At 42.5% G+C, this 16768-nt stretch overlaps 1 protein-coding gene across 1 annotated transcript in view; it reads left to right on the top strand.

The window, feature by feature from the left end:
• The first annotated feature begins 8543 nt into the window (after positions 1-8543).
• The window catches only part of LOC136858753 (uncharacterized), an 89034-nt gene continuing 80809 nt past the window's right edge, over positions 8544-16768 (top strand). The window contains exons 1-2 of the mRNA XM_068229706.1: positions 8544-9140; positions 9286-9328. Of these exons, the coding sequence (XP_068085807.1) occupies positions 9033-9140; positions 9286-9328 (151 nt within the window). The 5' untranslated portion in view covers positions 8544-9032. The remainder of the gene's footprint in view (positions 9141-9285; positions 9329-16768) is intronic.

The following is a 16768-nucleotide window of genomic DNA, read 5'->3' as shown; positions in this document are numbered from 1 at the left end:
TGTCACCAACATGGTCGCACAGATTGTAGCATGAAAGCTGACGGGAATAAAACATTGATTCTCCCTTCTTTCTATTTTGCTTGTGTCACTGTTTAATTCCATCGTTCTTAAAATTTACTATCACAAATTAAAATTCTCAACAGGCTTTTCTCAAGAGAATTAGGTTAAAATTCACAGCGATGTTGTTGTCATGACGCTCAGAATCAACAGTAAAAGCTCGGTGGCACATAGCCCGTAATAGCTTCACCAGCGGCCCGGCACATACCTCTCATGCCATATCTCGGGCCTTGTATGCTCTACAATCATGGTCATGGCAGTTAGCCCGCTTTATAGGTTGTTGGCAATGGCACAGAGATCACTTTTTTGGGTCTAAACATTTTTTAATTATTTTGGCACTTAGAGCCCGTTATTGATGTCCAGTCTTCATTTGTCTACTGTCTTTTTAAATCCATTTCGTGAGGTTGTAACAGAATACTATAAAATTTCACATTGTGGTGTGTAGTACAGTACGGTATGCTATTCTTCTCCTTATTATTATTTATTTTGCACACTTCCGTGTTAATGATATTCAAGCAGTTGTACAGATTTTAAGAAATCAAAGCAGAATAAATCTTAATTTACACTACAGTTTTATGTAGAATTTGAACCCATAAATTTCCGTACAATTCTAGTCGTGTCAATGACCACCGTCTTCTGCATGGTCTTGTAGATGTTGGTGTTGACATCTAACTTCTTTATTATTATTATTATTATTATTATTATTATTATTATTATTATGGCTATCATTAAGACTATGTTAATAGAATACACTGTATCTGTTAGAGTATGATGTGTGTGCTTTAAAAAAGATGGCCTATTGTAGCTTACTTTTAAATTTAACGTTGCTATAATATACATATATACATACATACATACATACATACATACATTATCATTATAGACTGTTATGCCTTTCAGCGTTCAGTCTGCAAGCCTCTATGAATTTACTAAACGTCGCCACAATCCTCGATTTGCAACTAGTGTTGTGGCCTCATTTAGTTCTATACCTCACATCTTTAAATCGTTAGAAACCGAGTGTAACCATCGTCTTCTTGGTCTACCTCTACTTCTCTTACCCTCCATAACAGAGTCCATCATTCTCCTAGGTAACCGATCCTCCTCCACTCGCCTCACATGGCACCACTACCGAAGCCGATTTATGCGTACAGCTTCTGAAAACAGACCGATGTAAAGATAGTTTCGTCCGGGAGCTGACTTCCTTCTTACAGAATACTGTCGATCGCAACTGCGAGCTCACTGCATTTGCTTTACGACACCTGGATTCAATCTCACTTACTATATTTCCATCCTGGGAGAACACACAACCTAAATACTTGAAATTATCAACCTGTTCTAGCTTTGTATCACCAATCTGACATTCAATTCTGTTGAATATCTTACCTACTGGCATCAATTTAGTCTTCGAGAGGCTAATTTTCATACCATATTCAATGCACCTATTTTCAAGTTCCAAGATGCACTGACTGACAGAGCAAATGCAACACCAAGAAGGAGTGGTCAGAACTTTATGCCAATTGCAGGGCAGACCGACGTCACTGAGGTATGCTCATGATGTGAAATGCGCCGCTGTGCTGCGCACGTAGCGAACGATAAATGGGACACGGCGTTGGCGAATGGCCCACTTCGTACCGTGATTTCTCAGCCGACAGTCATTGTAGAACGTGTTGTCGTGTGCCACAGGACACGTATATAGCTAAGAATGCCAGGCCGCCGTCAACGGAGGCATTTCCAGCAGACAGACGACTTTACGAGGGGTATGGTGATCGGGCTGAGAAGGGCAGGTTGGTCGCTTCGTCAAATCGCAGCCGATACCCATAGCGATGTGTCCACGGTGCAGCGCCTGTGGCGAAGATGGTTGGCGCAGGGACATGTGGCACGTGCGAGGGGTCCAGGCGCAGCCCGAGTGACGTCAGCACGCGAGGATCGGCGCATCCGCCGCCAAGCGGTGGCAGCCCCGCACGCCACGCCAACCGCCATTCTTCAGCATGTGCAAGACACCCTGGCTGTTCCAATATCGACCAGAACAATTTCCCGTCGATTGGTTGAAGGAGGCATGCACTCCCGGCGACCGCTCACAAGACTACCATTGACTCCACAGCATAGACGTGCACGCCTGGCATGGTGCCGGGCTAGAGCGACTTGGATGAGGGAATGGCGGAACGTCGTGTTCTCCGATGAGTCACGCTTCTGTTCTGTCAGTGATAGTCACCGCAGACGAGTGTGGCGTCGGCGTGGAGAAAGGTCAAATCCGGAAGTAACTGTGGAGCGCCCTACCGCTAGACAACGCGGCATCATGGTTTGGGGCGCTATTGCGTATGATTCCACGTCACCTCTAGTGCGTATTCAAGGCACGTTAAATGCCCACCGCTACGTGCAGCATGTGCTGCGGCCGGTGGCACTCCCGTACCTTCAGAGGCTGCCCAATGCTCTGTTTCAGCAGGATAATGTCCACCCACACACTGCTCGCATCTCCCAACAGGCTCTACGAGGTGTACAGATGCTTCCGTGGCCAGCGTACTCTCCGGATCTCTCACCAATCGAACACGTGTGGGATCTCATTGGACGCCGTTTGCAAACTCTGCCCCAGCCTCGTACGGACGACCAACTGTGGCAAATGGTTGACAGAGAATGGAGAACCATCCCCCAGGACACCATCCGCACTCTTATTGACTCTGTACCTCGACGTGTTTCTGCGTGCATCGCCGCTCGCGGTGGTCCTACATCCTACTGAGTCGATGCCGTGCGCATTGTGTAAACTGCATATCGGTTTGAAATAAACATCAATTATTCGTCCGTGCCGTCTCTGTTTTTTCCCCAACTTTCATCCCTTTCGAACCACTCCTTCCTGGTGTTGCATTTGCTCTGTCAGTCAGTGTATTAGACTGCAGGCTTTCGGCACAATCTGCCATTAAGACCAAGTCGTCAGCGTAGGCCAGACTGCTTACTACATTTCCACCTAACTGAATCCCTCCCTGCCATTTTATACCTTTCAGCAGATGATCGATGTAAACTACGAACAACAAAGGTGAAAGATTACAGCCTTGTCTAACCCCTGTAAGTACACTGAACCAAGAACTCATTCTCTCATCAATTCTCACTGAAGCCCAATTGTCAACATAAATGCCTTGGATTGATTTTAATAATCTACCTTTAATTCCATAGTCCCCCAGTATAGTGAACAACTTTTCCCTCGGTACCCTGTCATATGCTTTCTCTAGATCTACGAAACATAAACACAACTGCCTATTCCTCTCGTAGCATTTTTCAATTACCTGACGCATACTAAAAATCTGATCCTCACAGCCTCTCTGTGGTCTGAAACCACACTGGTTTTCATCCAACTTCCTCTCAACGATTGACCGCACCCTCCATTCCAAGATGCCAGTGAATACTTTGCCTGGTATACTAATCAGTGAGATACCTCGATAGTTGTTGCAATCCTTCCTGTTCCCTTGCTTATAGATAGGTGCAATTACTGCTTTTGTCCAATCTGAAGGTACCTTACCAACACTCGACGCTAATTTTACTACTCTATGAAGCCATTTCATACCTGCCTTCCCACTATACTTCACCATTTCAGGTCTAATTTAATCTATTCCTGCTGCTTTATGACAATGGAGTTTATTTACCATCCTTTCCACTTCCTCAAGCGTAATTTCACCAACATCATTTTTCTCCTCCCCATGAGCTTGGCTGTTCGCAACACCACCAGGATGATTTCCATTTACATTGAGAAGATGTTCAAAATATTCCCTCCACCTCTCCAGTGATTCCCTGGGATCTATTATGAGTTCACCTGAATTACTCAAAACACTGTTCATTTCCTTTTTCCCTCCCTTCCCAAGATTCTTTATTACTATCCAGAAATGTTTCCCTGCTGCTTGATCCAGTCTTTCCAGGTTATTACCAAAATCTTCCCACGTCTTCTTTTTGGATTCAACAACTATTTGTTTCGCCCTGTTTCTTTCATCTACGTACAAATCCCTGTCTGTCTTGGTCCTTGTTTGGAGCCATTTATGATAAGCCTTCTTTTTACGTTTACAAGCTGCTCTCACTTCATCATTCCACCAAGATGTTCGCCTTTTACCATCTTTACACACAGTTGTTCCTAGGCGTTCCCTTGCTGTTTCTACTACAGCATCTTTGTATGCCACCCATTCACTTTCTATATCCTGAACCTGCTTAGTGTCTACTGTTCGAAACTTCTCACTAATCATATCCATGTACTCCTGTCGAATTTCCTCGTCCTGGAGATTTTCTACCCTTATTAGTTTGCAGACAGATTTCACTTTCTCTACCCTAGGTCTAGAGATACTTAGTTCACTACATATCAGATAGTGGTCTGTATCATCGAAAAATCCCCGGAAAACTCCTACATTCCTAACAGATTTCCTGAATTCGAAGTCGGTTAAGATATAGTCCATTATGGATCTGGTACCCCTAGCCTCCCATGTGTAGCGGTGAATAGCCTTATGCTTGAAGAATGTATTCGTAACTGCTAAACCCATACTAGCACAGAAGTTCAGCAAACGCTTTGCATTCCCATTAGCTTCCATATCTTCCCCACACTTACCAATCACCCTTTCTTATCCTTCAGTTCTGTTCCAAACTCTCGCATTGAAATCGCCCATTAGCACTATTCTATCCTTGCTGTTTACCCTGACCACAATGTCACTCAATGCTTCATAAAACTTGTCAACTTCATCCACATCTGCACCTTTACATGGTGAATGCACGGAGACAATTCTAGTCCTAATTCCTCCAACTGACAAATCTACCCACATCATTCGCTCATTTACGTGCCTAACAGAAACTATGTTGCGTGCAGTGGTATTCCTGATAAAGAGCCCTACCCCAGACTCTGCCCTTCCCTTTCTAACACCCGTCAAGTACACTTTATAATCTCCTATTTCTTCCTCGTTATCTCCCCTTACCCGAATATCACTTACTCCTAGCACATCCAGATGCATCCTCTATGGTGATTCAGCCAGTTCTACTTTCTTTCTTCCATAAGCCCCATTCATAGTGATAGCTCCCATCGAATTCCATTTCGTTCGCCAAGTTGTTTCCAAGGAGTCCCTCGCCTGTCAAATGGGAGTGGGACTCCGTTACTCCCATAGGTCCGAGGCTTGCTTAAAATGTTCTGAGCTTAGTAAATTCATGAAGCAGGATGCTACCCTACTTGCACATAGTCCAAGTGAGGATCTCTCCTCTAACGGGTTATGGACCACCGGTGAATTGTATAGTCCTAGCCACCTGAGCACAAGGAGGGCCACGACTCAGAGTATGTCTGAGATGCCCACTCCCATTCCATAGTAACTGGTATCCCTACTATCAGGACCACATACTAGGCCACTCAGCCGTTGCCCATGGTTCACGAACTAGGACGTGACTACAGTAACCCACAACCATGAACCATGTTGCTATAATAATTTGTTTGTAATTGTTAACCTTTATATTGTGTAAATAGTTGTTTTGTATTAAATAAATGTACAAATTCTGAATCAACTCCTGCAATTTAATGCAAAGATCCACCGTCTTTCAAATCCATTTCGTGAGGTCGTGAATGAAAACTCTGTACTACAGTATCTATTAATGCAGCCAAGAACAATCACATCATTCTGTCGGAACGTTGGGACATTAAAATATAATCATCTGAAGTCAGCGCTGTAAAATAATTGAATAAATGCATGTAAACGTCACACATATTCCAGCTTATGAGCTGTTGATGAAGATGCCTCTAAGTAGTTCTCGCAGTATCCAACCGCAGCAGCACAGTGCTATACTCGCTTTCCTTGACAGCCTATATACGGTACCGTATGTAATCATGTCAGTTTATTTTCATCAGTTACAGATTTCAATCCTCACCTGTGAAAATATGTCTTACTTCCCTTTTCAAATTTATGACTGCAATTGTAAGCAGCGCAAGATATGACGATTTTTGCTCTATTCCATCAGATTGGCGTACATTTCACTTACCACATTTACGAAAATACGTGCTTTTATATGTTTATAATATATTACAGTTATACAGTAAAAGCCTCGTATGTCAACAATGATTACTTGAAATGTCCAGCTTACGCCGACAGCCCGAGCATATTCACCATAGGTGCCCAACAACAGCTCATTTGTATCCTGGCGCCGTGTTCTGCCTTGAGCCTTGACAAGCGATGCTACTGCCGGCTGTAGCTACTCATTCTCTTTGGCTGTAGCCAAATACAGTAGAGACAATACACGACACTTACGGATTTCGCCTTGCTAAAATGGGAGACAATTCGACGGTGGCGCTCCTAGTGACTTGACCTGAACAAATCGCGCTAAATTCAAATATCAATGGAAATGTATATACGGAAATGGATAAATAAATTACGTCTAGAAAGAAAGTGGTATTGAGATATTAACTTCGAAGTTGCTAAAGCAATTCTGGATAAATGAATGAAGAATTATTTAAAAGGTTATTATTCAAAGACTGAAATCAAACACATAAACAAGATATGAAATGGGCTGCTGTGAAATGGCTTGATCTTTCATTTATGCATTACCTTTTTAGCTTTAGCATTCCTGCCTGAACTTTTACGGTTGGATTTGTCTTTTTTCTCATTTAAAAAACATTGTATGATCACATTAAGACACTTGTCAATAAAAATATCGGCACATTCCTTACACACATGATGCAATGAATTAACAATTAAAATCTGGACAATTTTCCTCTTAATATGAAGCCTACTAACAGAAAGAAAATCTATAAAATTCCGGCTTTAATCTGAGAAGAGGGATTAAAGAAAGAAAAGTATGAAAATGTTGTCGATAGTGATGCTTTGAGGAATATTTACGTACAATTAGAGTAAAAATGTAACATACCCTTGGCTGTATAGCCGAGGATTTTTAAAGTCGCTGGCCTGGAAATGATCTGAACAGATCTTATAATTCTTATATAAGCGTAACGTCCCGTATTTCTTGTACACCTTACCCAAATCAATTCTGTGACATTTCAAAACCCACAGATCACACCTAAAACAACACATCGGTATTGAAGGTTAACTGCTGCACTATACAATAAAATATGCGTATTACATTTTATGCCAGTTAAAATATGGGTCGAGCAGGTCAGAAGATTATGAAGTACTATAAAAATCTCTGTCTCTGGAAGAATATATATATGCAAACACAATATTACTTACATGTCTACTTCATAATTACTGCAGCCAAACACAGCACATACCTTTTCCCTCATGTTGAGAGGAGATATCAAGGAATGACACACGCTAATATTTTATTATGTCAACTCACTGAAAACGCATAAATAACACCAAAAACTTCACACAAAAATACACGTGCTCTTATGAGAGAATCAGTACTGTTCAGGTCTATCCGCTAGAGTGAGCTCCAACAGCTGTCTCTCGATATCTCGCTCAGTGTCGCGTATTGTCTCTACTGTATTTGCTGTAGCACACGATATGTCCTAGACCAGGGATGGCGAACCTATGCCAAGCGTGTCACTAGGTGGACCGGTAGCAGCTAACTGCGAGTCGCATCGCAACACTGTCACAGTAGCAGTGGACCGGTAGAGAAGAGGATCCTGGAGCAGGTTGTCACTGCTCCTTTCGGAGAATAGGTGACGCGGACCGGTACGCCAGTACCGACACACCTCTAGTATGTCAGATTGTCAGTTCTCAGTTGGCAACCTAACGTGTTGGCAACACGCAGTTGCTGTTACTGCATCCAGAGTTAGACTAGCCTGATTGGAACAACGAAAGATTGCGCTAATGCAAAATGTTTTACAAAATATTATTATAGGCCTATAATTTACAATTAGAGTTGAAGTCTGACAGGTGAGCGGCGAAAGCTGTAACTACGAAGTACGCTGCGTTGTCATAGTTACATCCATTTGCGGCCTACCACCCTTTCAGACAGGCTGAGTGTTTAATAAAACATGTAGGCCTAGGCCTAATGCAATTCATTTAGGTTGACCGGTTCCTAAGCTCGTGTTAATAATTCTAGCATTTAAGACAGAACCCGACATTATCGATATATATAAAATATTTCATAATCACTAACAAAATCATCAGTTTCTGACAATAACCTCAACAAATGCACATGGTAATCACAGAATAGAACAACACTACCTACATTAACAGTTTTTTTATTATTTAACTCCGATTGTTAACGGTACCTGTACAATTCAGGAACAAACTACGGTATAATAAACACAATAGGAAGACGATACTTCATCGAGAAAAGAAATCAGTCAGAATATGAATGACAAAAGCGACTGAGAGCAAGCCAACCCACGTGGTGATAGCGTCTTAAAATGTTGCAACTCTGTTATCGTTGCCATAGCAACAGGCCATTTTCGAGCAGCATTAGTCAACTTTTTCTCGCCGGTGGCGCTAAACGTCAGACTTCAACTCTCGTGGGCCCTACTGTATGTTATAGCGCAGTAGCACATTAGGGCGGGCCGCTCCTGCGTACAAATTGAGCCTCGGTGAAACATTTTTTTTCCGAAACCCGAATTGCCTTTTATCAAACGAGTTAGAAATTTCTCAGGGCTTCCATGCAACACATGTCAAGCTGCCCGTCCTGAAATGTTCCTCTTTATGTTTCTCACTATAGGGCTACTACAGCCACTCTCCATTCATTTAGTATATCCTCTTCATGTTTCATGTAAGAGAATGTATGAAGGGATAATGTGATAGATTCAGACTTCATTTTTATTGACAGAGCACTAAACAGAAAACGACGCTGCGCCACTTGTGGCTAGTTGTTTCTGGTGGTTTTCCCCAAATACTTGTTTTCACTGTTGGCAATTCGAATTGGAGAAGGATGAGGAAGTTTGAAAAGCATTCGTTCCAAGGTTCCAAGTTAACACGTACGTACAGTATGACAGGACCGTGTAAGAGAATGTACAGAGATGTTAACGTGATATATTTGTAGTTGAATATTAATGGATTAGTTAATTCCTGATAAAAACCATGTGGATTAAAGGTTCGCCGTTATATGTGGCATTATTTTTGGTCTGCACTGCAATTTCTCCATCAGGATCAGAAAGTATACAATGTTCCAAAAATTGCACTTTAGAGGTATGTTGACATACTTCCCCCTTTTTTATATTACATTTATAAATATTTCTAGCAGTGCTTCGTAGGGACTATTATGGCGTAAAATAGTTATGTAGTTCGCAAATAAAGGTGTCTGTACTTCCCTATATTTTTTTCTTTCTTTCAGGTCGACGATATCGCTCATCATATAACAAATATAAATGATGAAGGTGAGGATAAACATATTATTATTCATTATCTTGCATAATTTTATTATTGTTTATTGCTCTTTGGTTAGGATTAAACAGTGATTGTAACCTTTGTAAGGTGCTTTTGAAAACTGTCTGAGACCTGTGTAGATCATGATAGATTCTACCATCACCCGCGTCTTCTCTGACAGACGTATCAGTCAGCAATTTAGCAATATTGAAGCTGCAATAATAGTAATATGTAGGCCTACACACTTCCAAAGTAGTTTCGTGTCCTGTATGCTCCGAATAGTACATGACATTTAACAGACAAGTGCAGATGAGATATGCAGGTTTAACATATTTGCTATGGGCCTACCTATTAATCAAGATGATTTTTTCTTATAAGAATAAAGTATTGGTTTGTTAGTTTGAATTATCCAAACTATTCTCAGCATTTTTCCTGTTTGGTAACTTGTCCCCTATACTAGCCTACTTCTTGGATGTCATTAATGGTCTAATTTGCCTCACCCTTCAGTACGGTAGTAATTCCACACTGTTCTTGTAGATTGCATTATCTGCCTGGACTGCCAAAACTGGTTGTTTTAATTAATCCTGAGCATGTTTGTGTGGTTTGGAATAAGATGAGCTAGAAGTCTTGCTGCTTGGGCAACAGCAGCACTGTAGAGAAAGATATAGGCCTAAAGATGATGCCTGCGCATGTTTTTGTAAATGAAATCTTCTGTCGGTCTGTTGTTCCATATGGAGGAGGCTTGAAGTTAGTGTGTAGGATCAGCAGAGGCTTATAGTGACAACGTCAAAACATCACTGAGTTGCTTTGCTGCAATTACTGTAAACTTTTATCTGAGATGTACAGCTGCAAAAATAGAAATGAGCATATGATATTGTATGAGTTCCTCGCAGTTACACTTTTCTGAGAAACATAATACCATGTGCTCATTCTTCCCCCCTACCCCCCCCCCCCCCTTTGTTTTCTTTTTCTTTTTTAGTAACTAGCCTATACATCATTTCTGGATTCTCTTTGAAAACATAATGCAAGACTACAAGTTAGATCTGGTTTGCTACTCCCAAACAGAAATACTTTAGGTGGACAGAGACATGCAAGTTATCTTGGACCTCGTATTTATTATATCTTATCCCCCGCCCCTGGGTTACAAATGTCAGAAACAAACCCGGAGTAAAACAAATTTTCTATACCTGGCTCCTACAGGCAGTAGTAACAAGAAAAATAAATTTTCATCTAAAATGATTTTATATCACTTAGAATTAGGCCTTAGAATACATCTAAACAGACCGGGCGAGTTGGCCGTGCGCGTAGAGGCGCGCGGCTGTGAGCTTGCATCCGGGAGATAGTAGGTTCGAATCCCACTATCGGCTGCCCTGAAGATGGTTTTCCGTGGTTTCCCATTTTCACACCAGGCAAATGCTGGGGCTGTACCTTAATTAAGGCCACGGCCGCTTCCTTCCAACTCCTAGCCCTTTCCTATCCCATCGTCGCCATAAGACCTATGTGTGTCGGTGCGACGTAAAGCCCCTAGCAAAAAAAAAACAAAAAAAAGCAAACATCTAAACAGGAGTGAAAAGCTGAGAGAGAGGATTACACTCATTAATTTAAAAATAAATGTGTACAGTCCGCGCACCTTTTAGCGATATTACTTTGTACGGGGAGTGAGGAGTAAGGAAGGAGCTCTCCCAGTTCCGGTTATACTACTAACTGAATGGAAATTAAATCTGAATTGATTTGATAATATGATAGGTCAATATGAATTTTCTAAACATTTATTATTTTCATGGTTCATGTTTGTGGGTTACCGTAGTCACGTCCTAGTTCATGAACCATGGGCAACGGCTGAGTGGCCTAGTAAGTGGTCCTGAGAGTCGGTATACCATTTTCTATGGAATGGGAGTGGGCATCTCGGACATATTCTCAGTCATGGCCCTCCTTGTGCTGAGGCGGCTAGGGCTATACAATTCACCAGTGGTCCATAACCCGTTAGAGGAGAGATCCTCACTTGGACTATGTGCAAGTAGGGTAGCATCCTGCTTCATGAATTTACTGAGCTCAGAACATTATAAGCAAGCCTCGGACCTATGGGTGTAATGGAGTCCCACTCCCATTTGACAGGCGAGGGACTCCTTGGAAACAACTTGGCGAACGAAATGGAATTCGATGGGAGCTATCACTATGAATGGGGCTTATGGAAGAAAGAAAGTAGAACTGGCTGAGTCAGCAAAGAGGATGCATCTGGATGTGCTAGGAGTAAGTGATATTCGGGTAAGGGGAGATAACGAGGAAGAGATAGGAGATTATAAAGTGTACTTGACGGGTGTTAGAAAGGGAAGGGCAGAGTCTGGGGTAGGGCTCTTTATCAGGAATACCATTGCACGCAACATAGTTTCTGTTAGGCATGTAAATGAGCGAATGATGTGGGTAGATTTGTCAGTTGGAGGAATTAGGACAAGAATTGTCTCCGTGTATTCACCATGTGAGGGTGCAGATGAGGATGAAGTTGACAAGTTTTATGAAGCATTGAGTGACATCGTGGTCAGGGTCAACAGCAAGGATAGAATAGTGCTAATGGGTGATTTCAATGCGAGAGTTGGGAATAGAACTGAAGGATATGAAAGCGTGATTGGTAAATGTGGGGAAGATTTGGAAGCTAATGGGAATGGGACTTCTGTGCTAGTATGGGTTTAGCTGTTACGAATACATTCTTCAAGCATAAGGCTATTCACCGGTACACATGGGAGGCTAGGGGTACCAGATCCATAATAGACTATATCTTAACCGACTTCGAATTCAGGAAATCTGTTAGGAATGTAAGAGATTTTTGTGGATTTTTCGATGATACAGACCACTATCTGATCTGTAGTGAACTAAGTATCTCTAGGCCTAGGGTAGAGAAAGTGAAATCTGTCTGCAAACTAATAAGGGTAGAAAATCTCCAGGACGAGGAAATTAGACAGAAGTACATGGATATGATAAGTGAGAAGTTTCAAACAGTAGACAGTAAGCAGGTTCAGGATATAGACAGTGAATGGGCGGCATACAGGGATGCTGTAGTAAAAACAGTAAGGGAATGCCTAGGAACAACTGTGTGTAAAGATGGGAAAAGGCGAACATTTTGGCGGAATGATGAAGTGAGAGCAGCCTGTAAACGTAAAAAGAAGGCTTATCAGAAATGGCTTCAAACAAGGGCCAAGGCAGACAGGGATTTGTACGTCGATGAAAGAAACAGGGCGAAACAAATAGTTGTTGAATCCAAAAATAAATCATGGGAAGATTTTGGTAATAACCTTGAAAGGCTAGGTCAGGCAGCAGGGAAACCTGTCTGGACAGTAATAAAGAATCTTAGGAAGGGAGGGAAAAAGGAAATGAACAGTGTTTTGAGTAATTCAGGTGAACTCATAATAGATCCCAGGGAATCACTGGAGAGGTGGAGGGAATATTTTGAACATCATCTCATTGTAAAAGGAAATCATCCTGGTGGTGTTTCAAACAGCCAAGCTCATTGGGAGGAGGAAAATGATGTTGGTGAAATTATGCTTGAGGAAGTGGAAAGGATGGTAAATAAACTCCATTGTCATAAGGCAGCAGGAATAGATGAAATTAGACCTGAAATGGTGAAGTATAGTGGGAAGACAGGGATGAAATGGCTTCATAGAGTAGTAAAATTAGCGTCGAGTGTTGGTAAGGTACCTTCAGATTGGACAAAAGCAGTAATTGCACCTATCTATAAGCAAGGGAACAAGAAGGATTGCAACAACTATTGACGTATCTCATTGATTAGTATACCAGGCAAAGTATTCACTGGCATCTTGGAATGGAGGGTGCGATCAGTCGTTGAGAGGAAGTTGGTTGAAAAGTAGTGTGGTTTCAGACCACAGAGAGGCTGTCAGGATCAGATTTTCAGTATGCGCCAGGTAATTGAAAATGCTACGAGAGGAGTAGGCAGTTGTGTTCATGTTTTGTAGATCTAGAGAAAGCCTATGACAAGGTACCGAGGGAAAAGTTGTTCACTATACTGGGGAACTATGGAATTAAAGGTAGATTATTAAAATCAATCCAAGGCATTTATGTTGACAATTGGGCTTCAGTGAGACTTGATGGTAGAATGAGTTCTTGGTTCAGGGTACTTACAGGAGTTAGACAAGGCTGTAATCTTTCACCTTTGCTGTTCGTAGTTTACATGGATCATCTGCTGAAAGGTATAAAATGGCAGGGAGGGATTCAGTTAGGTGGAAATGTAGTAAGCAGTTTGACCTATACTGACGACTTGGTCTTAATGGCAGATTGTGCCGAAAGCCTGCAGTCTAATATCTTGGAACTTGAAAATAGGTGCAATGAGTATTGTATGAAAATTAGCCTCTCGAAGACTAAATTGATGTCAGTAGGTAAGAAATTCAACAGAATTGAATGTCAGATTGGTGATACAAAGCTAGAACAGGTCGATAATTTCAAGTATTTAGGTTGTGTGTTCTCCCAGGATGGTAATATAGTAAGTACCAAGCTGGATAGCTGCAGTCGCTTAAGTGCGGCTAGTATCCAGTATAGATGTTGATTCCCATAGGGAATCTGAAGTATTTGTCCTGAATGAGCAAATTTATAATACCAATATAAATGGTCCGTTATTGGACATTATAAATTTTCCAGCTAGCTCATTCTTGGTTGCCAGCGTTTCGCCCTCGTGTGCTAGGGTGGGCTCATCAGTTGGTACCTAGCACACCTACCAATACGCTGGCTAGTGCATACCGTGGAGGCCACTGCGTAGGCTAACTGGAGCCACCGGCAGTGCCAATGCACTAAGAGACTTTGTCTCATCACTAAAAATTGATGCCTGCTTGGCCATCAGATGATATAGATGTTGATTCCCATAGGGAATCTGAAATATTTGTCCTGAATGAGCAAATTTATAATACCAATATAAATGGTCCGTTATTGGACATTATAAATTTTCCAGCTAGCTCATTCGTGGTTGCCAGCGTTTCGCCCTCGTGTGCTAGGGTGGGTTCATCAGTTGGTACCTAGCACACCTACCAATACGCTGGCTAGTGCATACCGTGGAGGCCACTGCGTAGGCTAACTGGAGCCACCAGCAGTGCCAATGCACTAAGAGACTTTGTCTCATCACTAAAAATTGATGCCTGCTTGGCCATCAGATGATATAGATGTTGATTCCCATAGGGAATCTGAAATATTTGTCCTGAATGAGCAAATTTATAATACCAATATAAATGGTCCGTTATTGGACATTATAAATTTTCCAGCTAGCTCATTCTTGGTTGCCAGCGTTTCGCCCTCGTGTGCTAGGGTGGGCTCATCAGTTGGTACCTAGCACACTTACCAATACGCTGGCTAGTGCATACCGTGGAGGCCACTGCGTAGGCTAACTGGAGCCACCGGCAGTGCCAATGCACTAAGAGACTTTGTCTCATCACTAAAAATTGATGCCTGCTTGGCCATCAGATGATATAGATGTTGATTCCCATAGGGAATCTGAAATATTTGTCCTGAATGAGCAAATTTATAATACCAATATAAATGGTCCGTTATTGGACATTATAAATTTTCCAGCTAGCTCATTCTTGGTTGCCAGCGTTTTGCCCTCGTGTGCTAGGGTGGGTTCATCAGTTGGTACCTAGCACACCTACCAATACGCTGGCTAGTGCATACCGTGGAGGCCACTGCGTAGGCTAACTGGAGCCACCGGCAGTGCCAATGCACTAAGAGACTTTGTCTCATCACTAAAAATGGATGCCTGCTTGGCCATCAGATGATATAGATGTTGATTCCCATAGGGAATCTGAAATATTTGTCCTGAATGAGCAAATTTATAATACCAATATAAATGGTCCGTTATTGGACATTATAAATTTTCCAGCTAGCTCATTCTTGGTTGCCAGCGTTTCGCCCTCGTGTGCTAGGGTGGGCTCATCAGTTGGTACCTAGCACATCTACCAATACGCTGGCTAGTGCATACCGTGGAGGCCACTGCGTAGGCTAACTGGAGCCACCGGCAGTGCCAATGCACTAAGAGACTTTGTCTCATCACTAAAAATTGATGCCTGCTTGGCCATCAGATGATATAGATGTTGATTCCCATAGGGAATCTGAAATATTTGTCCTGAATGAGCAAATTTATAATACCAATATAAATGGTCCGTTATTGGACATTATAAATTTTCCAGCTAGCTCATTCTTGGTTGCCAGCGTTTCGCCCTCGTGTGCTAGGGTGGGCTCATCAGTTGGTACCTAGCACACCTACCAATACGCTGGCTAGTGCATACCGTGGAGGCCACTGCGTAGGCTAACTGGAGCCACCGGCAGTGCCAATGCACTAAGAGACTTTGTCTCATCACTAAAAATTGATGCCTGCTTGGCCATCAGATGATATAGATGTTGATTCCCATAGGGAATCTGAAATATTTGTCCTGAATGAGCAAATTTATAATACCAATATAAATGGTCCGTTATTGGACATTATAAATTTTCCAGCTAGCTCATTCTTGGTTGCCAGCGTTTCGCCCTCGTGTGCTAGGGTGGGTTCATCAGTTGGTACCTAGCACACCTACCAATACGCTGGCTAGTGCATACCGTGGAGGCCACTGCGTAGGCTAACTGGAGCCACCGGCAGTGCCAATGCACTAAGAGACTTTGTCTCATCACTAAAAATGGATGCCTGCTTGGCCATCAGATGATATAGATGTTGATTCCCATAGGGAATCTGAAATATTTGTCCTGAATGAGCAAATTTATAATACCAATATAAATGGTCCGTTATTGGACATTATAAATTTTCCAGCTAGCTCATTCTTGGTTGCCAGCGTTTCGCCCTCGTGTGCTAGGGTGGGCTCATCAGTTGGTACCTAGCACACCTACCAATACGCTGGCTAGTGCATACCGTGGAGGCCACTGCGTAGGCTAACTGGAGCCACCGGCAGTGCCAATTCCCAGGGAATCAACATCTATATCATCTGATGGCCAAGCAGGCATCAATTTTTAGTGATGAGACAAAGTCTCTTAGTGCATTGGCACTGCCGGTGGCTCCAGTTAGCCTACGCAGTGCCCTCCACGGTATGCACTAGCCAGCGTATTGGTAGGTGTGCTAGGTACCAACTGATGAGCCCACCCTAGCACACGAGGGCGAAACGCTGGCAACCAAGAATGAGCTAGCTGGAAAATTTATAATGTCCAATAACGGACCATTTATATTGGTATTATAAATTTGCTCATTCAGGACAAATATTTCAGATTCCCTATGGGAATCAACATCTATATCATCTGATGGCCAAGCAGGCATCAATTTTTAGTGATGAGACAAAGTCTCTTAGTGCATTGGCACTGCCGGTGGCTCCAGTTAGCCTACGCAGTGGCCTCCACGGTATGCACTAGCCAGCGTATTGGTAGGTGTGCTAGGTACCAACTGATGAGCCCACCCTAGCACACGAGGGCGAAACGCT

Source organism: Anabrus simplex, chromosome 1 (assembly GCF_040414725.1).
Source record: "Anabrus simplex isolate iqAnaSimp1 chromosome 1, ASM4041472v1, whole genome shotgun sequence".
Lineage (NCBI taxonomy): Eukaryota > Metazoa > Arthropoda > Insecta > Orthoptera > Tettigoniidae > Anabrus > Anabrus simplex.
The sequence above is the reverse complement of the archived record's forward strand: the minus strand, read 5'-3'. Positions and strand labels throughout refer to the sequence as shown.